The 26,671-nt window shown below is 39.7% G+C and overlaps 2 protein-coding genes across 2 annotated transcripts; both read left to right on the top strand.

The window, feature by feature from the left end:
- The first annotated feature begins 949 nt into the window (after positions 1–949).
- On the top strand, positions 950–2,707 carry LOC138868239 (uncharacterized). Its single transcript, XM_070145768.1, has 3 exons — positions 950–1,284; positions 1,729–1,983; positions 2,062–2,707. Exons 1-3 carry the CDS (start codon positions 950–952, stop codon positions 2,705–2,707), a joined length of 1,236 nt encoding a protein of 411 aa, XP_070001869.1.
- A 4,743-nt stretch (positions 2,708–7,450) lies between these two features.
- Positions 7,451–16,226, top strand: LOC104230589 (pleiotropic drug resistance protein 1-like). Its single transcript, XM_070174223.1, has 20 exons — positions 7,451–8,125; positions 8,723–8,843; positions 8,934–9,107; positions 9,777–9,936; positions 10,054–10,130; positions 10,255–10,308; positions 10,477–10,869; positions 11,445–11,726; positions 11,825–12,141; positions 12,410–12,570; positions 12,653–12,756; positions 12,840–12,996; positions 13,106–13,275; positions 13,362–13,694; positions 13,806–14,096; positions 14,332–14,415; positions 14,499–14,860; positions 14,953–15,124; positions 15,386–15,640; positions 15,744–16,226. The coding sequence occupies exons 1-20, from the start codon at positions 7,770–7,772 to the stop codon at positions 16,011–16,013; spliced, it is 4,293 nt and encodes a 1,430-aa protein (XP_070030324.1). The 5' UTR covers positions 7,451–7,769; the 3' UTR covers positions 16,014–16,226.
- Positions 16,227–26,671: the final 10,445 nt, after the last annotated feature.

Here is a 26,671-nt window from a genome sequence, read left to right as displayed (position 1 = left end):
AGAGTCTTGTTGCCCCAATAGCTCATAGGCAGATTTGGTATAGTAATCCACAAAGGAATTTCCATCAGAAACTCTGCCTTAATATCAAAATCAGGAGTCCATTGCTTCAATATCATTGGTCTCCCATTAATGATATAAGGACCTCCATAGAGAATGTCCTTCAGATCCCCAATAATGTCAAATCTGGCTATGTAATATCCGTCGTCATGTAAGTACAGATCTGGTATGCTCACTCTACTTCAAGTATTACTAATGTATTTATACCTTGGTGTATCCCCAATTACATAAATAATTAGGGCACACTCCCATTTCTTATTCTGCTCCTCAATTTCTTCGTCATCTACTTTAACAACAATATTACCATCTACAAATTCCGGTGGTATGTAGGACAGGACCATACTATTTTCCGATGATCTGTTTCCAGCAAAGAGAATGCCCATGTTTTCTCTTTCTTCGGTGCTGCTGCTTGTGGCTTTAGCTCATCCATCTGCTCAGCTACTACTGTTCCATTAGTTTTTAGCTCAGTCACTATTGTTTGTTCCTTCATAACCTCCACAACAGTTATTAGAGTGCCTTCACCTGATGATGACGACACATGCATTTGCACAGCACTGAGATCTATCCTTTTCGCCGGTCCTTTAGTGTTACTAGGAGATCCTAATTCCAGAGAGTTAGCTTGAAATTGGTTACCAATTGGTGTTGTTATTTGCTGTGTAACTCCTTGAGCTAGGGTGTCTGCATTTACAGTTGCACTGATAGCTTCGCCAACCATCACAAGAGGTTCTCGTTTAGGTCGTCCTCGCTTTCTCGCCATGGCTGATTCTCAGACGGCGTCCGTTAGTATAACGTGCGCCGAGACCATTGCTTGCAGCAACAACTGTTACAAGTAGTAACAATAGAGGAGATATGTCAAATTGTGAAGAATCTGCCTAATGACAAGGCACCATGTATGGATGGATACCCAGCTGAGTTCTTTAAGGAATATTGGCCAATCATTGGAAAGGAGGTCATAAAAGGAGTACAACAATTCTTTCAAACTGGCAGACTATTGAAAGAAATTAACTGCACAACTGTTACATTGATTCTGAAGGTGAAAAATCCTAGCTATGTGAAGGAGTTTAGGCTTATTGTCTGTTGCTCAATAATGTACAAGATTATTGCTAAGATACTGACAAATAAGCTTAAACTAGTTGTGGATCTATTGGTTGGACCTTCTCAGTCTGCCTTCATAGAAGGGAGAAATATTCTTGACAATGTCATAATGGTTCATGAATTGATTAAAGGGTACTCTAAAAAAGCAGTCTCTCCTAGATGTATGATCAAAGTAGACATCAGAAAAGCATATGATTCAGTTGAATAGAGTTTTTTAAAAGCAGTACTGCTTGAGTTTGGGATACCATACAAGATGGTAACACTAATCATGGAATGTGTATCTACAGTCAGTTATACTCTACTACTAATGGTGGACTAACTGATAAATTTGTAGCAAGAAAAGGGCTAAGGCAGGGGGACCCTATGTCCCCATACTTGTTTGTATTAGCAATGGAGTACCTAACAGATCTTTGAAGACACTGACTCAGAACCCAGACTTTAACTTTCATCCTAAATGTGCTAAACTGCAAGTCATACACATCTGCTTTGCGGATGACTTACGGATGTGTTGTAGAGCAGATGGGGTATCAATGAAGTTAATGATTTGAGTTTTTGATCACTTCTCCAAGGTCTCAGGTTTACAAGAAAACTTGGAAAAGAGCTCATTATATATAGCAGGTGTGCCTATGGAATTCAAAGACAGAATGTTAGCAGAACTTCAGCTATCAGCAGGCAGCATCCCATTCAAATACTTGGGAGTCCCTTTGTCCTCAAGGAAAATTACTATCCACAGTGCATGCCATTAGTTGAGAAGACTGTGGAGAGGATAAGAAGCTGGATATCAAAGTTCTTGTCCTATGCTGGAAGACTACAACTCATTAAGAGTGTCCTGTTTGAAATGCAGACCTACTAGGCTCAAGTATTCCTTATTCCAAAGAAAGTTATTAAACTTGTTAATGGTATATGCAGGAACTATTTGTGGCCTGGTAGTCATGAAAATACTCACAGAGCTCCTATATCATGGGAAACATTGTGTAAGCCAAAAGTTGTTGGGGGTCTAAACATTATCAATTATGAGAGATGGAACAAAGCTGCTTTGACTAAACTCCTCTGGGCTATAATAGCAAAGAAAGACAAGCCTTGGATTAGATGGATACACTGCCACTATATAAAGCAGAATGATATCAATACAATGAGGTCCCAAAGCAGGCTAGTAAGGAAACTGTTTACAACAAGAGAATGGTGGGCTAATGACATACCAACAATTGAATCCTTTGTTCAGAATGGAAAATTCAGCATTCAGAAGGCTTATCTTCATGCTACTCCAAGGTACCCCAAAGTCCACTGGAAAGCACTAGTCATGTTGACTGGAATACTACCAAAGCAGCAATTCATTTTATGGATGACAATACAAAGAAGGCTGGCCACAGTTGACAAACTAGCAAAGTGGGGAATTCGGGTGACTCACTCTTGTGTACTGTGTGGAGGTGACATAGAAGAAACACATGATCACTTGTATTTCGAGTGTCCATATTCACAGAGCTTATGGACAGAAATGCTAGAATGGTTAAGCTACCAGAGAAAGGTTGAAAACTGGGAAGATGAGGTGCAGTGATTAACTACCAATGTAAACAACAGAAATCCAAGGAAAACTTTGCTAGGAGTGGTGTTTGCAGCAGTAGTATATCACATCTGGATGGAGCGAAATGAAAGAAGATTTCAAAACCAGAGAAGAGAGGTCAAAGATAGAGCAAAAGACATTGTCATGCAGGTGCACATAATAGGACAGAAGAAATGTAAATGGACACCAATATTGAGTACACTAAATAGTTATCCTAATTGTAATTCATAGCAACTAGGATAAGAAAAAGACCCATAAGCGTTATGGGATCTTAGTAAGCAACCTTGGTTGTATAGGTTTTTGTTTATTGGTTTCAGTCATGAGACCTGATACTAGAGTCCAAAGTACAGGTGATGTAAATTGAAAAACTGGTTGAAATAAATTGTTCTTTCGACCAAATTTAAAAACTCCAACTTAAAACTACTCTCCAATTTGAATGGATAGTTTTTTTTTTTAATTTTCGTTTTTTATTATAAAATATTTTATTTTATTAATTTATAGATATTTAAATTTAAAAATAATAACCAATAACTAATTATTAACTAAATAACTAAATATTAACTACTTATGCCATGTGACTTTTATTTATGCTGCCACTTGGCTTAAGGAGAGAGTTTTTCCCTCTCCTTTACTAATATATAGATTTACTAATAATTAACTTATAAATGATAATATTATGTATATAATTTGAACAAAATCATGTATAAAACTTAAATTATATCTTAATTGAGACAGGTTGAGTCACTTCACTCCAATGTTGCTTTCATGTCAAAATTACTTTGTTAGAGAATAGACTTTTTTATAAGCTTTTCTTCACGGACCGTTGTATAAAGAATAAAAAACATTTTTTAATTTATCATCATCATTCTAAAGCCATAATAATTGTTGCAAAAAATGTAATGTTTTTTCTTCTAATAGGTCAAAATTACCCATAGCAGCCAGTCATTGTCAAACATATCCATTGATATTATTTCTTTTACTAATAATTAAATAGTTTTCTTGGAGTCCTTTTCATTATTAAATTATTATATAATGACAAAAGTTTAATACCTGTAAAAAATTTCCATCCTTTTGTCAATTTGCTCAAACTGATCATTTTTCCATCCCAACTCTTTTTTTCTTACTCCCCTGTTAAAGTCTATATCACAAATGATTACTTTAGTGGATGTAATTTTTTTAAACTTACTTTACAAGAAATTAACCTTCCATTTTCTTTGGAGTGAGAAAAAAAGCAAAAACATTAAGTGGGCCTTTGGACATAAGAATTGTAATATTTTAAATAAAAAAAAGGTGAATTTGTTTTTAAGTGAAAATGATATTTGAAAATTAGAGTTGTATTTCGACATGATTATAATTTTGAGTTGTTTTTTAAGTTTTGTGAGTGATCTGAGTGAAAATTTTTAAAAATAGATTTTTGGAGTATTTCATATTTTTATAAAATTCCAAAATTCATCTTCAAGTGAAATAAAAAATTTATAACCAAACACCAATTTCGGAAAAAAGTGATTTTTTAAATTAAAAAAAGTGATTTTTTTTTGTCCAAACGGGCTCTAGCAAACTTTACCTCTATATTCTTCACTCTTCGTACTTTTTTGATTAAAATATTCTTCACTCACAATAAACTCAAAACACAGGTAAATACTTACCCACATCGAGTATTTTCGTCAAATTATATTAACTCACTATAGTTAATTAATTTAATTAGACGAGAATGCACATAATTTATCATGATTAAATGATTAAAATCCATATACAAGACATATGTTATATATCTATTGGTTTGGTGTAAACACGGATAAATTATTACCCAAAACACATGTTTTCAAATATGGGTGGATCATATTGACCAAATGAAGGTTCTATAGCTGGAATCATTAATGAGAAGAGTCGGCAATATAAACTTCCAACAACCCCAGCTTCACCGGTGTAAAGGTCAAGTCTCTTGAGAAAAATTGGGGTGAGTTTTTCTGTTTTCCTTATAGCTGGGACCCGTTTAAACATAAATTTTTAAATATTTTTTGAAAAAGCTGATTTGGGTGAAATTTGACGTGGACAAGTTTTGATATATTAAAAAGTTCTTTTTTCCAGCTAAGAGTCCCAAATAATCATGATTTGACCCAAAAAAAAGGTCTTAAGTTATATTTGGGATTTGAAGTTTTGGTTTTCAAAGTCTCCCAAAAATTAGATTAATTTTATAAATAAACATATATTTTAATTAATTAATTTTTTTTTTATAAAAAAACTTCCAAATCTTATGGTCAAACGCCTATCTAGTACAACTGGAATGGGCACCTTGGACTAAGGATATGTTTGGTGTGGATAAAATATCTTTTAAGAGGAGGAAGAATATTTTTCGAAGTTTTCTTTCAACCCTTCCTGCCCACCCCCACGCTCACTTTTGAACTGGAATGAGCAATTTTTATTATTGCCAAACATCACACAAACCAAAAAAGTGCTTAAAACCTAATAAGCACTTAAAATAAGCGAATTCAAACACCCTCAATATTTTTTGTTTACTAACTAAACACCAGAAAATAATTTATTTTCCAAAATATAATTTTTGTAAAAACATGTTATTTCTTACCAAACACACCCTAAATCCAAATTCAGTGGCCAATTGCACATATATTTGCATAAAGTATCAAATTAATAGGATAATATTAATAAGGATTCATCTAATTGAAGTTTTTAATATTAAAGCTTTAAAAAGAAAACAAAAAAAGAAAAGCTTTAACATTGTCAAAATTTTCGATCCCACTTCAAATGTTTTCTTATCACTAAAGGGTTGTTTCGATCGAAGACAGGTAATGCTGGAATTAGTTATGCTGAAATTAGTTATTCTAGTATTATTTCTTATTAACTGTTTGGTATGTTATACTAATCCTCAAATTGTCAATTTTACTGTTTTACCTTGGGATTACTATTCGACCATCTGACAGTGACATGTATAAGTTATTTCGATATAATTTTTAATCATGTGATAACTTATTTCAGCATTAATAACCAAATAAGGGATAATACGATACTAAATTTTTATTCCAAAATTATTTTTGCTTATCCATCCGACCAAACGACCACTAAATATACAACTTCTGACCTCGTTAACTTTCTAAGTAATAGCAACACTTGTCCTACTATTTCAATGGTAGATTTTGGTTGAATAAAAGTTAATAGTACTCCAATTAAAACGAGTTTTTGCTTTGACAAAAGGAAATAGCATATCAAGCCTTCTAGATTGGGTGACAAATGAATTCAAACAAAGAGGACTCCTAATTATGCCTAATAAATACGTTTCAACGCTTTTCGGGTCAACCCGAATTTAAAACGCGTCAAAGGTTGTCCACATTGAATGTTGAACTTGAATTTCTTTCTTAGCTCCCATCTACTAAAGAGAATAACAAGAAAATCAAACAAATATATGTATAATATACAGTCAAACCTCTCTATAATAGCTTCGTTTGTTTCGAATTTTTTTGGTCGCTATAGTGAAGTGTTGTTATAGAGTACATATGTTATAACATATTATAATATTCGATTCCTGGAATAACTCGACTTTTATAGTAAATGACTATTATATAAGAATGTTGTTATAGAGAAGTCGGACTGTATGTATGATCTCATGTATAATATGAGTATAATTGTGTATAATTAACGGATAATTTTTGTATATCGACTATAAAAAATAAACAATGAACTTGACTGATTATTTGTATAGTATATGTTAGACTAAAATTTGTATTTCAAAAGGTATTTTTAATATATTATGCATACTTTTATTTAAAGTTACTAAAACTTTTTTTTAAATATAGTGTACAATCAAACCAAAACAAGTAAAATTAAATATAAAAGAGTAGTAATATGGAGAAGAAAAAACAAAGAGATAAAAAGAAAATATATAAAACAGAGAGAAAATGGTAGCCGCCTGTGGGGTCATATCTGATATCAAATGAATCTGCCCTCTATATTTCTAATAATTATTAACCTCACTTGCCCCCCATAATTTATTCATTCAATCAATTACTCCTGCATTATGAAGCTTCTTACGGCCCATTTGGCCATAAGAAAATTTTCAAACTTTTTCAAACTTTTTCAAAATTTTCACTCAAATCACTTATAAAAATTTGAAAACGACTTCAATTACATTCATGTCCAAATACAATTCTAATTTTTAAATATCATTTTCACCTTTTTCCCGATTTTTTTGGAATGTCACAATTATTATGTCCAAACGCCCACAAGGTTCAAAGCATGAAGCAACTCAAAATCTCTCTTCACGTGTAATTTTCAAGCGTCAAACAAAGTGGCATTTGTCTTTTGGAATAAAAGTTTCCTCATTTTTCTCCACTTGTCTAGGAGAAATCACTATTATATCCTCTACTATTTGCCTCTCAATAAATAAAATTATAAACAATAACAACGACAACAACCAGTAAAATTCCACTAGTGGAATCAGGGAAGGATAGTGTGTACGTATACCTTATCCTGACCTCTTGAGGTAGAGAAAATATTTTCGATATACTCTCAGCTCAAGAAAAATGAAAAAAGCATGAAAAGAAAGAAATAAATAATATATCAATACCAAATCAATAAAATTATAAACATAAAGGAAAAGTGTACTATGAAAAAACATAGTACTATAGTAAAAACATTGATATTTTCTTAATAATGCATCCAATATAATAGCCGCCTCTTCTGAATTTGTTGCTATATAAGTCCTCTCCCTTTAGTCTTTTTTTCACAAACTCTAACTTTGCCTTTCACTTTCATTCTTTGTAACCATATTAAGTGAAAGAGAAAACAAAGGGCAGGGAAAAAAAAATCTCTAAATATTTTTTTTACGTTCATTTGTGCAATTTTGAGGTATAGCACAAGGTTTTGAGTCTCGCGTGTCTATCATTTCATCACCAAGGCATCTTCGAACGATACAATCCTCCGCCTCAGGGCGTTAAAAAGAGCATTTGCATAGTTTACGAGTTCTTTTTAAAGTTTACGAGACTTAAAAAAGAGATTAGCCAGCGAAAAATTATACTGTATATATCGTGAACGTTGGCTCAACATGGAGCCGGCGAATCTCAATGGTTTGAGAGGGAGTAGTATGAGAGGAAGTATGAGAGGGAGTTTAAGGGCAAGTACAAGCAACTCAATATGGAGAAATAATGGAGTTGAAGTATTTTCACGTTCAGCACGAGATGAAGATGATGAAGAAGCTCTAAAATGGGCTGCTTTAGAAAAATTACCAACTTTTGATCGTCTGAGAAAAGGTTTATTGTTTGGATCTAAAGGTGCAGCTGCTGAAGTTGATATAAATGATCTCGGAATTCAAGAAAGAAAGACTTTACTTGAAAGGCTTGTCAAAGTTGCGGATGAAGATAATGAGAAGTTCTTGTTGAAACTCAAGAATAGAATTGATAGGTAAGTGAAAATAACTTTTTATCTATAGTTTGTTTTTATTTTGGAAAGTCTTAGCGCAACGGTAAGAGTTATCGTCGTGTATTATCGGAAAGCCGTGAAAATAATATTTAACAGAAATGTAGAGTGATGATAGATTCAATGTGATCCGGTGCTTCCCGAATCCCACACATTGCAAAACTTAGTGCATCGGATTGCTTTATCTACCTAAGTCAGCCCGGTGCACTAAGATCCTGCGAGGAAGGGCTCCGAGGAAGGGCCTTTACCCTTATTTCTGCGAGAGGTGGTTTCCACGGCTTGAACCCGTGAACTCCTGGTCATAGGGCAACAACTTTACCAAAGAGTTGCTTTTTTTAACGAAAAGGGCAGCCCAATGCACTAAGTTTCCGCTATGCGTGGGGTTCGGGAAAGAGCCGGACTACAAGGGTCTATCGTACGCAGTTTTAACCAACATTTCTGCAAGAGGCTGTTTCCACGACTTGAACCCGTGACCTCCTACTCACGTGAAAACAACTTTACCAATTACGACAAGCCTCCTCCTCAGTTGCTTTTTAACTCTTTTTATTTAACTGATATTTAATTTTGTTGGAAAATTTACAGAGTTGGGATTGATTTGCCATCAATAGAAGTGAGATATGAGCATCTAAATATTGAGGCAGATGCATATGTTGGAAGCAGAGCTTTGCCTACTTTTATCAACTTCATGACCAATTTTGTTGAGGTAATAATATGAATTAAAAAAAATTAAACATTTTAATACTTCATTTTCTTTTTGATTGAAACTAACTTTGTTCATTTTTCCAATTTTTAGACATTCTTGAATTCTCTTCACATCCTACGTAGTAAAAAGAGGCAAATTACAATTCTCAAAGATGTAAGTGGTATGATTAAACCATGTAGAATGACTTTGCTTTTGGGACCTCCAAGCTCTGGAAAGACTACTTTGTTATTAGCTTTGGCTGGAAAGCTTGATTCTGCTCTAAAGGTGAGATTTTTCAACCCCAAATATCATATATAAATTTTATAATAAAATATCTATCTAATATTTACTTATAATATAATTGAGTTCTCAATCTGCACGGGTCCGGAGAAGAGTCGGACTACAAGAGTATATTGTACGCAGCCTTACCCTGCATTCCTGCAAGAGGCTGTTTCCACGGAGTGACCTTCTGGTCACATGGCAACAACTTTACTAGTTATGCCAAGGCTTCCTTTCATAATTGACTTTACACAATCAGTAAATTGAAGCACGGCCTTGGACGATAAAGTTGTCTCTGTGTACCTATAGGTCTAAGTGTTCAAGCCGTGGAAGCATTCAGTAATACTTGCAGTAGGGTAAGTTGTTTACATCACACACCTTGTGATGCGGTTCTTCCCCGGACTCAGCTTAAACACAAGATGCTTTATGCACCGGGTTATACTGTGCATGTGAAAAATTATAAAAATTATTAAACATCCTTATCCAAATTCTTGGTTTCTCCATTGTGCTAGGAGATTAATAATTATTAAGTTTACTAATTCCACTGATGAAGGACAGTCACCTTTAATTACATTTAAAGTAACTTGATATTGTAAATTCTTTTTACATAGAAGTTAAACCATTTTATAAACAAGAAAAATAACTAAATATTTCCCTTTTGGTTTTGGAAATCAGGTTACTGGGAAAGTGACATATAATGGACATGAATTACATGAATTTGTACCACAAAGAACAGCTGTTTATATTAGCCAACATGATTTACATATTGGAGAAATGACAGTAAGAGAAACTTTGGAATTCTCTGCTAGATGCCAAGGAGTTGGCTCTAGATATGGTTAGTATTTTCTTATTGCTTTTTAAATCAAATTCAATTTTTATAAGTGATTTTTTTTTTTGCAGTAAAACATATAGATATTCATTTATTATTATTTTTTTCTTAAAACTTGTACAGAGATGTTGGCTGAATTGTCAAGAAGAGAGAAAGCAGCTAATATCAAACCAGATCCTGATATTGATGTCTATATGAAGGTAAACAAAAAGGGTTAATGAAATATACTAGTTTAATTATTATTCTATTGAATATTAGGGATTTCATTTTAAATTATTTGACAAGTGTTCACTAAAACACTTAAACTTTTTATTGGAAATGTAGGCTTCAGCAACAGAAGGACAGGAAGCCAATGTTGTTACAGATTATGTTCTAAAGGTAACATTTACAATATGCAGTTATATAATTCCCCTATACTTTTTACGAACGGTTTCTGTAGTCATCTTTTAAGTGACCCGATAATGTGAAAATTCTTTTACAATGTCAGCGTATAGAAATTAAACTCGTTTAGTAATAGTAATTTGCTTCTTAATTTCCATTTTGCAGATTTTGGGACTTGACATTTGTGCTGATACTATGGTGGGAGATGAAATGATAAGGGGTATCTCGGGCGGCCAAAAGAAACGTGTAACGACGGGTGAAATGCTTGTTGGACCAGCAAAGGCACTTTTCATGGATGAAATCTCAACTGGATTGGACAGTTCGACGACTTTCTCCATTGTCAATTCTCTAAGACAATCTGTGCAGCTCTTGAAGGGAACTGCTGTGATATCTCTGTTACAACCAGCTCCTGAGACATACAACTTGTTTGACGACATAATTTTGTTATCAGATGGCTACATTGTGTATCAGGGCCCTCGAGAAGCTGTTCTGGACTTCTTTGAATCCATGGGATTCAAATGTCCTGAGAGAAAAGGTGTGGCGGATTTCTTGCAAGAGGTATGTCTTACAATGAAGTATAACCTGCAAAGTTTGAGACGTTGAAGTGTGCGATCATCTTATCTAAAATTTAAATTGTTAGAGAAACACACTTTTGTATAGTTAATTATGTTTTCGACACGTCACTTCACGTGTCAATTTGATTCTTTTCATCGACCAAGCATGTGAAAATCCTTTTAGATAGTGCGTGGCGATTAGACTTAACCCAATACCTCTATCTGTTCTGATTATATGTTGAAGTGTAGGAACATCTCATCTAAAAGCTTAAACTATTCGAGGGAGCATATGTTTATATAGTTAGTTATGTCTTCAACAATGCCCCTCACGTGAGTTTCTTATTCTTTTTCATGTATCAAGCATGTGAGTATTTTTGACAATAGCTGGCAATAAGACTTAACTCACGACTTAAGTCTGTTTTGATACCATGATACCTTTTTGAAGTCTGTGACCATATCATCTAAATGTTTAAGCTGCTCGATGGATTTCACTTTTATATAGTGAACTATGTATAGAATACATTGGAGTAGACGAAGTTTTGATTCTAAATGGCAGACATTTTAAATTATTTCTTGCAGGTAACATCAAAGAAGGATCAACAACAATATTGGGCCAAGAAGGATGAGCCTTACAGGTTTATCACTTCAAAAGAATTTGCTGAGGCATATCAGTCTTTCCATGTTGGAAGGAAACTTGGCGATGAGCTTGCAATTCCATATGACAAGAGCAAAAGCCACCCTGCTGCTTTGTCTACTCAGAAATATGGTATAGGGACAAAACAACTGTTGAAGGTCTGCGCTGAACGAGAATATCTACTTATGAAGAGGAACTCATTCGTTTACATCTTCAAGCTCAGTCAGGTGATTACTTATTCTCTTTGAAATATATACAAGTGTTTTCCTTTTCATAACCATGTGCCAATTGTAATGATCTTTTTGTTTCTGTTATGTTTTCTCAGCTCGCGATAATGGCACTTATAACAATGACAGTCTTTTTCCGAACCAAGATGCCTCGAGATGATATGGATGATGGAGGGATATATGCTGGTGCTCTCTTTTTCGTGGTCGTTATGATTATGTTTAATGGAATGGCTGAGATCGCTTTGACAATTTTCAAGCTGCCGGTCTACTTCAAGCATAGAGACCTTCTCTTTTTCCCTTCATGGGCTTATGCCCTTCCCACATGGATTCTCAAAATCCCTGTAACATTTGTTGAAGTTGGTCTTTGGACGTTCCTTACATATTATGTCATGGGATTTGATCCGAATGTTTCAAGGTAACGGAAGAAAAAAGACAGTCAAAACTAACAATAATTAGGAAGGGAAGCCTTGGCGTAACTAGTCCAGGAGGTCACTAGTTCGAGCCGTGGAAACAGCCTCTTGTAGAAATGCAGGGTAAGGCTGCGTACAATAGACCCTCGTGGTCCGGCCCTTCCTCGGACCCTGCGCATAGCGGGAGCTTAGTGCACCGAGCTGTCCTTTTTTTCGGCCTTCGAAATTTCATTCTTCCCATGATTATTAATCGAATCGACTATTGCTTTGCAGATTGTTCAAACAATTCTTGATTCTCATACTAGTACACCAGATGGCATCAGCATTGTTCAGATTCATTGGAGCAGTTGGCAGAACAATGGGAGTTGCTAGCACATTTGGAGCATTTGCTCTTCTTTTACAATTTGCATTGGGTGGTTTTATCCTTGCAAGAGGTATATTTTGTGGTATTTGCAGAAACTTTTTACTCGTTCAATCCGATGAATATTCATTTTCTGTTTTTTCCTTATGCCGCAGAGGATGTGAAGAAATGGTGGATTTGGGGTTACTGGACCTCACCATTGATGTATTCCGTGAATTCAATTCTTGTGAATGAGTTTGATGGGAAGAACTGGAAACATGTAAGTGTTTGTTAATACCTAATGCAACTCGCAAATAGTATATTTCTCGTATATGGATGCTCATACCACTCTAATTAAAATAGATTGCGCAAGGTGGAACCGAACCACTTGGAGCTGCAGTAATAAGAGCTCGGGGATTCTTTCCGGATGCATACTGGTACTGGATAGGTGTTGGGGCACTGGTCGGATTCACAATGGTCTTCAACCTCTTCTACAGTATTTCACTCGCTTACCTGAACCGTGAGTATATCTGATCTCTCTAATTTACTTTCCCCTTGAGAAGAAAAATGTCATGGCCTTAAGGGACTCTTTTAAAGGGGTTAATGCCTTATTTCTTATGTATCTGCAGCATTTGGTAAGCCGCAGGCTATGATATCAGAGGACAGTGAGAATGCTGATAGCTCAGAGGGAGTTGATTCTGTTACCGAGGGTGAGAACAAGAAGAGGGGAATGGTTCTTCCATTTGAACCACATTCCATCACTTTTGACGACGTTGTATACTCTGTTGACATGCCTCCGGTAACAATCCAGAATTTGGCACTAATAACAGTCGTGAGATTTTTCGTCTTTTTTATGAACTCACTTAATATTCTAATGACTTGCAGGAAATGAAAGAGCAAGGTTCAACTGATGATAGATTAGTACTTCTCAAGGGTGTGAGTGGAGCTTTTAGGCCAGGTGTTCTCACAGCTTTAATGGGTGTTAGTGGTGCTGGTAAAACGACATTGATGGACGTGTTGGCTGGACGAAAAACGGGAGGATATATTGATGGCAGCATCAAAATTTCTGGATATCCCAAAAAGCAAGAAACATTTGCACGTATTTCCGGTTACTGTGAGCAAAATGATATCCATTCCCCTTATGTTACAGTTTATGAGTCCTTGGTTTACTCAGCTTGGCTGCGTTTACCTCAAGATGTTGACGAAAACAAGAAAAAGGTCAGTGACTCTAAATTCTTTCACCATAATGATAATCTATCCTACAAATTGGTCGAACTTGTTATAGAACATGGCAGGCAATAACATTGTCGATTGATCACCTTTGTGCAGATGTTTGTTGAGGAAGTTATGGAACTTGTGGAGCTAACGCCGTTAAGATCAGCCTTAGTCGGATTGCCAGGAGTCAATGGTCTATCGACTGAGCAACGTAAAAGGTTAACCATTGCAGTTGAACTGGTAGCAAACCCCTCGATCATTTTCATGGATGAACCAACTTCAGGGCTAGATGCAAGAGCTGCAGCCATTGTCATGAGAGCTGTTAGGAACACCGTCGATACAGGAAGAACCGTTGTCTGTACCATTCATCAGCCTAGCATCGACATTTTCGAAGCCTTTGATGAGGTGAGTTTATTATGTTTCCAGGACAATAAAGCTAATTTTTTTTCTCCTTTCTGTGGAGCAACGCTCAAGTTGTCTCTGTGTGACCTATACGTCACAGGTTCGAGCCGTGGAATCTGTCCCTGATGCTTGCATCAGGCTAGACTGCCTACATCACACCCCCTTGGGGTGTGGCTGTGCACCGATATGCCCCCCCTCCCCTCGACATCTAATACTGAAGTTAAACATGGCTTTGCAGCTATTTCTGATGAAACGAGGAGGACAAGAGATATATGTTGGCCCTCTGGGTCGCCATTCTTGCCATTTGATCAAATACTTTGAGGTATGTTACTAAAGCAAAAGTTGAGTCTTTCTTTTCCTAGTTTATACAATCAAATACTAATTTTAGTTTCGTGTTGAATTCAGTCAATGCCTGGAGTTAGTAAGATAAAGGAGGCTTACAATCCAGCAACTTGGATGTTAGAAGTTACAGCCTCATCTCAAGAAATGATGTTAGGTGTCGACTTTGCTGATTTGTACAAGAAATCAGACCTCTACAAGAGGAACAAAGCCTTGATTGTTGAATTAAGTACGCTTCGTCCTGGTACAAAGGATCTGCATTTTGACACTCAGTTTTCACAGCCTTTCTGGACACAATGTATGGCTTGTCTCTGGAAGCAACACTGGTCCTACTGGCGTAATCCAGCTTATACTGCAGTCAGATTCCTGTTCACAACATTCATCGGACTTGTCTTTGGCACAATGTTCTGGGATCTTGGCACCAAAGTGTAAGTACTATTCACAATGAGACGTAAATAGAAACCTAACAAAAACCTCCTATAGTACATATGCTAAACTATTCGAGCTTTATTGATAACAGGAGTCAGAGCCAGGATCTTTTCAACGCTATGGGATCCATGTATGCTGCATGTCTCTTCCTTGGTGTTCAAAATTCATCATCAGTCCAGCCCGTTGTAGCCGTTGAGCGTACTGTATTTTACAGAGAAAGAGCTGCTGGAATGTATTCTGCAATACCGTATGCCTTTGGACAGGTGAACAGACAGTTATATTTCAGCCTTGACGTAACTGGTTAAGTTGTTGTCATGTGACCAGGAGGTCACGGGTTCAAGCCGTGGAAACAGCCTCTTGCAGAAATGCAGGGTAAGGCTGCGCGCAATAGACCCTTGTGGTCCGGCTCTTCCCCAGACCCCGCGCATAGCGGAGTTTAGTGCACCGGGCTGCTATCTTTTATACATATTTCAGCCTCAAAAAAGGGTTGATAGTAATCCATGAAAACTTCATTTTTCTTGCAGATTGTCATTGAAATACCTTATGTATTTGTACAAGCTGCTTTCTATGGTCTCATTGTATATTCAATGATTGGATTTGAATGGACTGCTGCCAAGTTCTTTTGGTACTTCTTCTTCATGTACTTCACCCTCTTGTACTTCACCTTCTATGGTATGATGACCGTGGCTATTTCCCCGAATCAAAACGTTGCTTCTATTGTCGCGGCCTTCTTCTATGCAGCATGGAATCTCTTCTCAGGATTCATCGTTCCACGACCTGTAAGTTCTTCAAACTCCAACATTTCCATATATTTCATCCATGTAAACTAATCCGAATCTCAAAAAATGACATGTTATCGTTCCCTTTCTTGGCTAAAAACAGCGTATTCCAATATGGTGGAGATGGTACTACTGGGCATGCCCTGTTGCATGGACCTTATATGGTCTCGTTGCATCACAATTCGGTGACCTACAAAACGACCTACAAAACGATCTTGGCAATAATGAAACTGTGGAACAATTCTTGGATCGTTACTTCGGGTTTAAGCATGATTTTCTTGGCGTAGTCGCAGCTGTGATCGTTGCATTGCCTGTTATGTTTGCCCTCACATTTGCATTGGCAATTAAGGCATTCAACTTCCAGAAAAGATAGACTTAGCCTACCAATCCAAAAGACTTACATAAGAAAGAATAGGTTATGTAACTCTTATGTATAGGTCACAACTTGAAGACCATTTCTTGTAACATTTTTTTTTTAATTATTACTATGCATGTTCTTCTATTATTTTTTTTATTGAGTTCCAAGTTTGTGTAGGAAAAATTAATTTATTAATGAGAATGAAACTATAGCAGCACTTTTGCTCTATTTTTGGCTTTATGTTCTCTTTGACTTCTCCTTCATTTCTAAAAGTGCTTTTTTCCTTTTTCAAAATAATTTAATATGGTCTCCTAACAACAATAACAAACCCTTTGGATTCCAGCCATAATTGGGGTCTGGAGGGTGTGAAGAGGGAAAGATGTATCAGCCCTATCCATATCTTAAGAGGACAGAGAGGTTATTTCCGATACTCGGCTAAAGAAAAGATGAAAAGAAGCAGTAGTGACAACAAGTAGTAATAACAACAAGATATTAAGAAGATTGAAGCCAAAATAGCTATTAAAAGATAGGTAGTCATATATATAATATGGTCTCATAAAAACAACGATAATATTATACCGTGATAATATTGCATGCGAACATTATAATTTGCATGTTATAGTATGTCACACCTCCTTTTTGCGCGCCCGCCCCCGAAGGGTTAATGCGCGAGGGGAGTTTTTCCAATTTAAGTGACAATATTCGAAAATGGGATTATTTATTTAATTCAGAGTCGCCACTTGGGAAAAGGTTTGGCTTTTGGTGTCCCAAGTCACCGGTTTATCTTGAATCCCAAATCGAGGAGATTTTCGTCTTTTCCAAATGAAGTCTGCGAACCAGAGATTCTAAGTAAGGAATTCTGTTGACCCGAGGGAAGGTGTTAGGCACCCTCGAATCCCGTGGTTCTAGCACGGTCGCTTAAATTGTTACAATGGCTAAATATCTGATTTAAATACATGTTGTGACTTATGTGCTTTTATTGAGTTTTAACCGCTTTTATTATTATCATTTTTATTTTTATAGAATTGCAACGTCGTGAAAATGTATCTCGAACCACGTCACAATCAATGCACCCGTAGTTGTTAACACATTTCGACTCCGTTGAGATTTGAATTTGGGTCACATAAATGCGCACCCGAATTTAAGAATGTAATTTGATTAAGTCGCGCCTAGAGAATCTAACGTGTTATTGTCTTCGGGGAGGGCAGTGGAATTCACTAAACAGCCCGTCCCAAATTCTAAGTATTTATTATGACCAATTATTGAGGGCCCCGCAATTTGCCTTTTTATTCGGCGAGGCTTGTCTCATTATTTTAGAAGGGTACCCTACAATGACTACATTTTTACTACATTTTATCTTTAAAGAGAAGGATGATGCCGAATTTTGCTGGTTTAGACAAATACGGACTGAATCCTTATTATGTTTGCCGAACCTAAACTTGTTTGATTACCTGATTGATTGTTCATGAGGTGAGGGCTACCGCATGCTTTGTCTTCAACAAGTGAATATGCTTATTAATTCGCTAAGTGAGATTGCAAACAAACTAACAACATATATTGAGTTATGTTTAACGACCTCCAAGTTCTATTCTTAACACTCTAACCTATTTGAAATTGATAAAAGAAATCGGCTGTTTTATTAGGAAAATTACTACTAATTGAACTCAAAAATGATTATTAGTTTTTCTCAACAATCATTACATCATTTCGAAAAGAATCTGTACCGAAACCCAGTATCGAACCTGCATTGGGACGAATAAACTGACAGGAGAACTGGCATTCATAGCCATACTCTTAATGTGACTGTATGGGAGTTTGTTTGGGATACATTTATCCCGGACCCAGTACCACAGTTTTGTCAATTCAGTGGTCTAGGCAAAATACATACAAGTGCTTACCATGACTCTATGTTATACAGTCATACTAAATCAAACAAGTGTTATACTGAACTGAATGTATACTAAATCAAAACATGCTGTCTATGTCATACTGTCATTACTGTTGAGCCATGCTATCTAACAGTTCATCTTTAAACAGAAATGTATGCTAGTTTATACTGTGAGCACGTGATTTTTGTTTTACGCGACAATCACTCCAAAAGAAACAAAATAATAGCAATTGGTTTTTACTGTACATTTGCTGGATTTTTACGTGGCATTTTTTGTTAGTTATTTGTTGATTTTGCCCATGGTTGTTTTATTCAAAAAATAAATATAAAAAATATATATGTCTATATGTCGTGTGAACCGCAATCTGTTTATTAAAAGAAAAATAAAATATGTGCGTCCTTCATTGTATTTTGTCATTAAGTGTTTAGTATAATTAAATGTTAATTGTGTGATAATTGTTGTCCAATGTTTACATGGTATTATTTGGCAAATTATTTTAAGGATTTAAAAAGAAAAAAAAAGAAGGAGTTTCGGACTTGGGCCAGTCCGGTTCTTAAAACAAAACAAGCCCAAACAAACTCAGCCCAAACCCCATGTAAACCCGGTCCAGACCAGCTGGCCTCAGGGGCCTTCCAAACGACACCGTTTTACTGCAGTCTGATATGGGCCGTTGATCTCAAATTGATCAACGGCCAAGATCACATTCCCCGTAACCCACCAACAAACCCGACCCGTCTCACCCGGACCGACCCCAAACCTTTATCCTTGAAACGACGTCGTCCCTGGTTAGCCAAAGGATCCTGGCCCTTCATCTCATCTCATCCAACGGCCAGGATCCATTTGCTCACTAACTATATAAACTCCTAACACTACCCTGCCCCCTATCCAAACCCCAGCCTTCGTCGTCCTCACCACAACCCCCAAACCCTAGAGCCGCCCTAGTATCCCCCACCATGAAAACCGGCGGCATGAACGCCGGTGACCTTCCCCTTAACACCATAGAACCCCCTTGACGTCCTGAACCCAAATCTACCAACCACATACCTCGAATCCTATCCCGCCTTCTCGAATCTTCATTTGAAGATTCGAGTCGGAACCTAATCTACACCGATCTGCCTTGAAATCATACCAGACACTCCCCAGGCCCCCCTCGTGACCAAACCATACTTGGTTTGGTCCGAATCTAACCAGGGAAACACGAATCCCAAATCTAAGTTTTTGAACTCTAGTTTTCCCTGTGCATGTTCCGTGCTTTGTTCAAACTGAAGAGATTAAGGCCCAATGGACCTTAATCGAGGTGTTTCTCATCCGAGAAACACTTCGTTTAAAAGTCCATTCAACCTTAAAGAAGGTCCGTCCAAACGCCAGTAGATTTTTCTGATTTGTTTTAAGGTGAGTTAATTTTCTTTTCTTTATTTCAGTTCGTATGTTTGTGTGTTGTTAAAGGCCTGTCCGCATGGCCAAACTTTTTGTTTTGTGTTTTTGAACTGCTATTGTCCACCTTGGCCGGACCTCTGTATTCAGTCAGTTTCTTTCTTCATAATGCGTGTGTATTGTTACGCGGCGCCTTCCTGAGATTCCTTGGAAGGGCGACGTAAGGCTAAGCAACTGATGTCAGTGCAGTTACTGTCCGCCAACTGAGGTCCCCTCCGTACGCTAGACTAGATTGTCAGTGCCGTACGGGAAAACCAATGTCAAGAGAAATTGAGAGAACAGGAATGAGAATTGAGAATGAAAGAAAGCTTGATTGCATTAATGAAAGCTATTACAGAAAGGAAATGCGGTGTCGAGGGGGAGAGACACCAGTACAGAGAATTGTTTGCTTGCTAGAAAGTTTTGATTGTTTGGTCCCCCTTAATAATGCTTAAAAAAAATAATCCAAAGCTACAAGACTAGACTTGATTAAGCTAGAGAAACATAATGAAATTACATGGAATAAAACTACTCTATATTTACAATGAAAAAGACTTAGTTTGCTATAAGGCAGAAAACATGGCCGTTGTCGGCAGCATAGTCTTTGGCATCAGGATCTGCGCGCGCGGCATTGTCTGCGCGCGCGGCGCTGTTGGCATCTGCCTGCGGTTGGGCGCTGGCGAGGGATATCGGTGGGGCGACAGAGGCACATGCGCGCTTGTCACTTGGCGCGACCAAGACCACGGGGCCGTCCGTGGCGCTAGGCATTGGAAGGCTTGCTAGGACGCCACGGGGCGCGCCCAAGGGGTCATGGGGCACGGCTGGAAAGCCGCCCATGACATTCTCCCCCACCTGAGTTGGCGACGTCCTCGGCGCCTTACTTGCAAGATAATCTTCAATTAGGCTCTTGTAGGCTTTGAGGTTTGTTCCCCTCTCCCAAGTGTTCTCCTCTGTATCACAGCCCTGCCATTTCACCAAGAACTCCTGGTGATCTTTCCTTGAGGCATGAATCACTCTATCATCAAGGATAGCTTCAACACGCCTCTTCCCGGTTGAATTGGGCCCTCGAATACTGGGTATTGTGAGCTGGCTCCTTGAAGGATCCTCTGTATCTTCCCGAAAAGGTTTCAGGAGGCTGACATGAAAAACAGGATGAATTTTCCACCAAGCTGGGGTATCCACCCGGTATGCAACTTTCCCAATACGCCTTTCAATGGACAAGGGTCCAATATATTTTTGCAATAAGCGAGGGTCATGGACCCCTGCAAATAAGTAACGTTTTGGAATTTTGACCATCACTTTGTCTCCTACTTGGTATTCAACAAAGCGACGATTCTGATCAGCATGCCTCTTCATCCGCTTTTGAGCCTTGACAAGATAGCTCCGCACTATCTCCAAATTTTGCTTCCACTCTTTAGAGAAGCTAGCAGCTCGAGGAGATTTAGACATATTTGGTGCATTGACGGTGTGTGGGAGTAGCGGTTGCTGTCCGGTAACAATTTCAAAAGCGCTTTTGTTTGTACTAGAGCTCTTTTGTGAATTGAAACACAGTTGAGCAGCATCCAGAAGCTTCACCCAATTCTTCTGCGATCCGGTTACAAAATGACGCAAATATTCCTCCAACATACCATTGAACCGCTCCGTCTGGCCATCAGATTGCGGATGAAAACTTGAGCTGTGATTCAGCTTCGACCCAAGACACTTAAAGAGTTGGGTCCAAAAGTTGCTAGTGAAGCGTGAGTCACGATCACTAACAATATCTTTGGGTAGGCCCCAATATTTGACGACATGAGAGAAGAAGAGTCGAGCTGTATCTTCTGCTGATATATATTGTGGGGCAGCAATAAAGGTAGCATATTTGGAAAACCGATCTACCACAACCAAGATAGTTGTTAGATCCCCGACCTTGGGCAATCCGGTGATGAAATCCAGGGAAACACTTTCCCAAGGTCTCTTTGGGACAGCTAGTGGTTCCAAAAGTCCCGCCTGTGTTAAGCGGTCTGACTTGTCCTTCTGGCATACTAGACAAGTCTTCACATACTGAGCAACGTCATCGGCCATTTGAGGCCAATAATATGCACGGCGAAGTAACGCCATGGTGCGTTCTTCACCGGGATGGCCGGCCCACAGAGTATCATGACATTCCGCTAGAAGAGTCCTTCGTAGATCTCCTCCTTTAGGAACATAAAGTCGGTTCCCTTTCACTTTCAGAAAACCATCTTCCATGTAGAACTGGCGAGTCTTGCCTTGTCCTACCAAATCAACCAAATACTGTGAAGCAGGATCTCTGATGAGTAGATCTTGTATCTGGTCCTTGATGGAGGTGGCTACCTCGCTCCCCCTTAGGGTGGCGAGTAAGCACACTGATGCTAGATCAGCTCTCCGACTGAGCGCATCAGCAACATGATTGGTCTTCCCACTTCGGTATTCCAGGTTGAAGTGGAATTCAGCTAGGAGTTCCTGCCACCTGGCCTGTCGACCATTCAACTTCGGCTGGGTCATGAAATGGCTAACAGCTGTGTTGTCTGTCTTGACCACGAACGGGGTTCCCAGCAGATAGTGCCTCCAGAGGCGCAAGCAGTGGACGACAGCCAATAATTCTTTCTCATGGGCGGCATAGCGCCGCTCTGCATCTTTTAGCTTCCGGCTCTCGTACGCCACAGGATGCCCTTCTTGTAGCAAGACGCCACCGAGGGCATAGTCAGATGCATCTGTTTGTACTTCGAATGGCTTGGCCAGATCAGGAAGGGCCAAGACGGGGCTACTAGACATAGCCGCTTTCAATGCGTTAAAGGCCTCCGCTCGCTTGGGTCCCCATTCCCAAGGCGTGATCTTCTTGAGGAGTTCTGTCAATGGTACTGCAATGAGGGAGTAGTTTTTCACGAATCGCCGATAGAAATTGCATAGACCAAGGAACGCCCTCAAGGCATGGATATCCTTAGGTGGCGGCCAATCTGTGATTGCCTGAATCTTCTGCTGGTCCATCTTGATTCGCCCTTCCCCAATGACATGTCCGAGGAAGTCAATTTGCTTTTGAGCAAAGGAGCACTTAGATAGCTTCGCATATAGTTCATGCTCCCGCAATCGAGCTAGGACCTTCCGCAAGTGCATCAGGTGTTCCTCCAATGTTTTGCTATATACCACAATGTCATCCAAGTAGACCACCACGAATTCATCAATGTACTCCCGGAAGACTTGGTTCATCAAAGTGCAAAATGTAGCTGGGGCGTTAGTCAAGCCGAATGGCATAACTAGGAAATCGTACGAGCCATATCTTGTCACACAGGTCGTCTTGTGCTCATCACCCTCTGCAATCCGAACTTGCCAATAACCTGTCTTCAGATCTATTTTGGTGAACACTGTCGCGCCACCCAGTCTATCGAACAAGTCTGCCATTAACGGAATAGGGTACTTGTTCTTCACAGTAATTTTGTTTAGAGCCCGATAGTCCACACAGAGTCGTAGACTACCATCATGTTTCTTTTGGAATAGCACAGGGGACCCGTATGGGGATTTGGAGGGCACGATAATCCCTGTGTCTAGCATTTCCGTCAATTGTCTCCGAAGTTCGGTGAGTTCGGGTTGTGACATTCTGTAAGGCGCCCGGGCAGGTGGCTTCGCGCCCGGCACCAGCTCAATTTCATGATCCACAGTGCGCCTAGGCGGTAGTCGCTTTGGCATGTCTTGTGGCATGACATCTTCAAACTCTAGTAGTAGCTCCTTCACGGGTTCAGGAATGGGACCCGAGGAGCATTCTACATCTTCGATGCAGAGGGTTGCCAGGAACGTAGGTTCGTTTCTTTTGACCCCCTTCTTCAACTGCAAGGCCGAGATGTTTTCAACGGCCATCTTCATGGGCATGCACGGGATAACGCAGGGCTTGGCCCCGTTTGCTCCCATCATCAGTAACATGTCAGCATACGGTACAGGCATGGTGTTGGTTTGCCTCAGGAATTCCAATCCAACTATCAACTCGAAGTCATCTATGATCACCACACGCAAGTTGAATTTTCCTTCGTAAGGGCCAAGCTTCATCGGTACTTCTTTGGCTATTCCACCCACTGGCTGGGGAGGTGAGTTGATAGCCTTGACACGGCCTCTACCTTTCCCTACGACTAGACCAAGGCGCTCCACCTGAGTCGAGGCTAAGTAGTTGTGGGTAGCACCCGTGTCTACCATGGCCCGAATGGGCTTGCCATTCACCTTCATCTCAACGAACATTAAGGTCCTCTCGTGCTTAAGAGGAGTCTCATCATCCGCCTTCTTTTTCCCTTTCTTGGTGACGGGACATGGGTCCTTCTTCTTACGGATACCAGCACTAGTCTCTGCTAATGCCTCAGAAATGGAGCCAACAATTGCATTGAAGGCACCTACGGGTTCAGTCTGATCCGCATCGTCTGAATCGTCATCTGTCCCATCATCAAAAGTCTGATGGGCATTCATCTGTGCATGTGGGCACTCATTGTTCCAATGTGGTCCGCCACAATGACGGCACCCTGAAGGAGGCTTCCTCCCCCGATCATTGTTGTTAGATGCAGCACTGTTGCTGCCTGTGGAGGGAGCCTTAGGTTTGGTTGAGCTCCGATCTCCCCCACTTCTGCTAGGGCCACCATTGCTAGACTGGCCCCCTTTGAATCCCGCTCGGGTAGGCGGTTGAGGCCTATCCTTCCGGGCTTCCATTTGATAGTCCCCAAGGCATTCAGCTGCTTGGATCGCCTTGGGCAGGGTATCTACCCGTTGCCTTTGTAGCTCCATACGGGCATAAGGTTTCAGCCCTTCTAGGAAAGTAAAGAGCTTGTCTTTGTCCCCCATGTCGCGTATGCTTAGCATGAGCGCGGAGAATTCCCGCACGTAGTCCCGCACAGATTTGGTCTGACGGAGCTCCCGTAGCTTTCTCCTTGAATTGTATTCAACATTCTCGGGGAAGAATTGTAGGCGGATGGCTGCCTTCAGTTCTGCCCATGTTTCGAGAGCATCTTCACCGGCCTTGATAGCTTCGTATTTCACCCGCCACCAGAGTTTAGCATCACCCTGAAGATACATGGCAGCAGTTGCTACCTTCTTGGCTTCTTCTAGGCCCCCAACAGCATCAAAATATTGTTCGACATCAAAAATGAAGTTCTCCACTTCCTTGGCATTCCTAGCTCCACTGTATGGCTTTGGCTCAGGAATTTTCAATTTTTGTGTCGCGGAGGTGGGGTTTGCAGCGCCCCCGACCTGGTTTCCACCGCCTCGCAGTAGGCCCTGTAAGGCAGCATTGACAACATTGAGCTTGTCTGTCAAGTCGTCAATAGTTTGTTGCATGGCAGTCACCCTATCTGCCTCTTGTGCCCTGTAAGCTAAATCCTCGGCACGCTCCTGTTGGAGTCCCTCGAATTTGCCAAAAATTTCGGCTGCCTCTGTGGCTGCCGTTTGTCGATCTCCCTCGGAGTCACGACTGATGTTTTCTATGTCAACTTCGGCCTGGAGCACCCTGCGGTCCAGGTCATCCAACCTTTGCCCTAGGCTGGTTCTTAGTTCAGGCACCGTATCCATGATGGGCAGTAATCCGTCAACCGTCTGTTCAAGGGCCGCAATGCGGTCCCCATGATTCACCATGGTCAGAAATGGTGGTAATGGCAATGCGTTCCCTCGTCCGATGTCGAGCCTAGGCTCTGATACCAACTGTTACGCGGCGCCTTCCTGAGATTCCTTGGAAGGGCGACGTAAGGCTAAGCAACTGATGTCAGTGCAGTTGCTGTCCGCCAACTGAGGTCCCCTCCGTACGCTAGACTAGATTGTCAGTGCCGTACGGGAAAACCAATGTCAAGAGAAATTGAGAGAACAGGAATGAGAATTGAGAATGAAAGAAAGCTTGATTGCATTAATGAAAGCTATTACAGAAAGGAAATGCGGTGTCGAGGGGGAGAGACACCAGTACAGAGAATTGTTTGCTTGCTAGAAAGTTTTGATTGTTTGGTCCCCCTTAATAATGCTTAAAAAAAATAATCCAAAGCTACAAGACTAGACTTGATTAAGCTAGAGAAACATAATGAAATTACATGGAATAAAACTACTCTATATTTACAATGAAAAAGACTTAGTTTGCTATAAGGCAGAAAACATGGCCGTTGTCGGCAGCATAGTCTTTGGCATCAGGATCTGCGCGCGCGGCATTGTCTGCGCGCGCGGCGCTGTTGGCATCTGCCTGCGGTTGGGCGCTGGCGAGGGATATCGGTGGGGCGACAGAGGCACATGCGCGCTTGTCACTTGGCGCGACCAAGACCACGGGGCCGTCCGTGGCGCTAGGCATTGGAAGGCTTGCTAGGACGCCACGGGGCGCGCCCAAGGGGTCATGGGGCACGGCTGGAAAGCCGCCCATGACATTACACATGCATGGCTTAATCTTTGAGACAAGCATATGACTACTGGGCCTTTTTGTTTGACATTGCAAAATGAACCCCTTATGTGATACTGTTAAATGTCTGATTTTTGGTTACGATTGTATGTGTTAATGCTAATATAGTCGAGTCGACATGTATCGTCAATTAGTTTCAACTGTCCAAACAATAACAAATCGAGTTGCTTCTGTTGAACATTTGCCTGAATCAATTAAGAACCAAGTCCTGTTAATTATTGCCGTTAATATGATTTCAGAAACCTAAGGCTTGGTCTGTAACTAAAATCTGAATTGATGGCATGTGCACTTGTGCACAGCATGTGCATTGTGCACAGCCTGGTCCCTGTACAAAGGGCTTTTTGATTTAGAAATGGTTTGACAACATATGCTGTCAGATATATTCTACTGCCCATGCTTGCTTTTAGTTAATAAAATAGGAAAGGAAAGCCTGCCAGGGAATATTGATGGGGTTAATACTTAATTAGCTAAGTGAAACTGAAAAGGGGCAGGACATGGGAGGGGTATTTGATTAATCCAACAGGCTGATAAAGGGCAGAGGTTTAGGCTTATAAAAGAGAGACAGAATTAGAGGCACTGAAAAAAAGAAAGAAACACACACACACACACTGTGAAGATAGAAAGAAAAGAGAGAGTTGACAGGAATAGAAAGAGAGCAAGAAAGAGAGAAAACAGATTAAGAAATCAGAAACTTGGTCTTGTTTGTCTGAAGTTCATTTATTGTCAATACGTTAGGCAGTGTTCTTTCTTCTAAATTTCAATCGAGATTATTGTTAGTGTTCTGCTGCATTTGGTATATTCCGGAATTGGACTGTCTGGAGTATCACACTGTGTGCTGTTTCATCGGGTTGTTTCTCCTTCAACTCTAGTTCCATCTCGCAACAAAATCCTTTCTGTTGTGTTGTTCTGATTGCTGCTGCTATCTTGCTCGCTATTGCTGCTGCATTTTTGTCCTGCTGCTACTGTTAATTCTG

The sequence above is a fragment of the Nicotiana sylvestris genome, chromosome 5 (genome assembly GCF_000393655.2).
Source record: "Nicotiana sylvestris chromosome 5, ASM39365v2, whole genome shotgun sequence".
In the NCBI taxonomy this organism is placed as follows: domain Eukaryota; kingdom Viridiplantae; phylum Streptophyta; class Magnoliopsida; order Solanales; family Solanaceae; genus Nicotiana; species Nicotiana sylvestris.
Note: the sequence above shows the minus strand (reverse complement) of the source record. Positions and strands in the feature narration are given on the sequence as shown.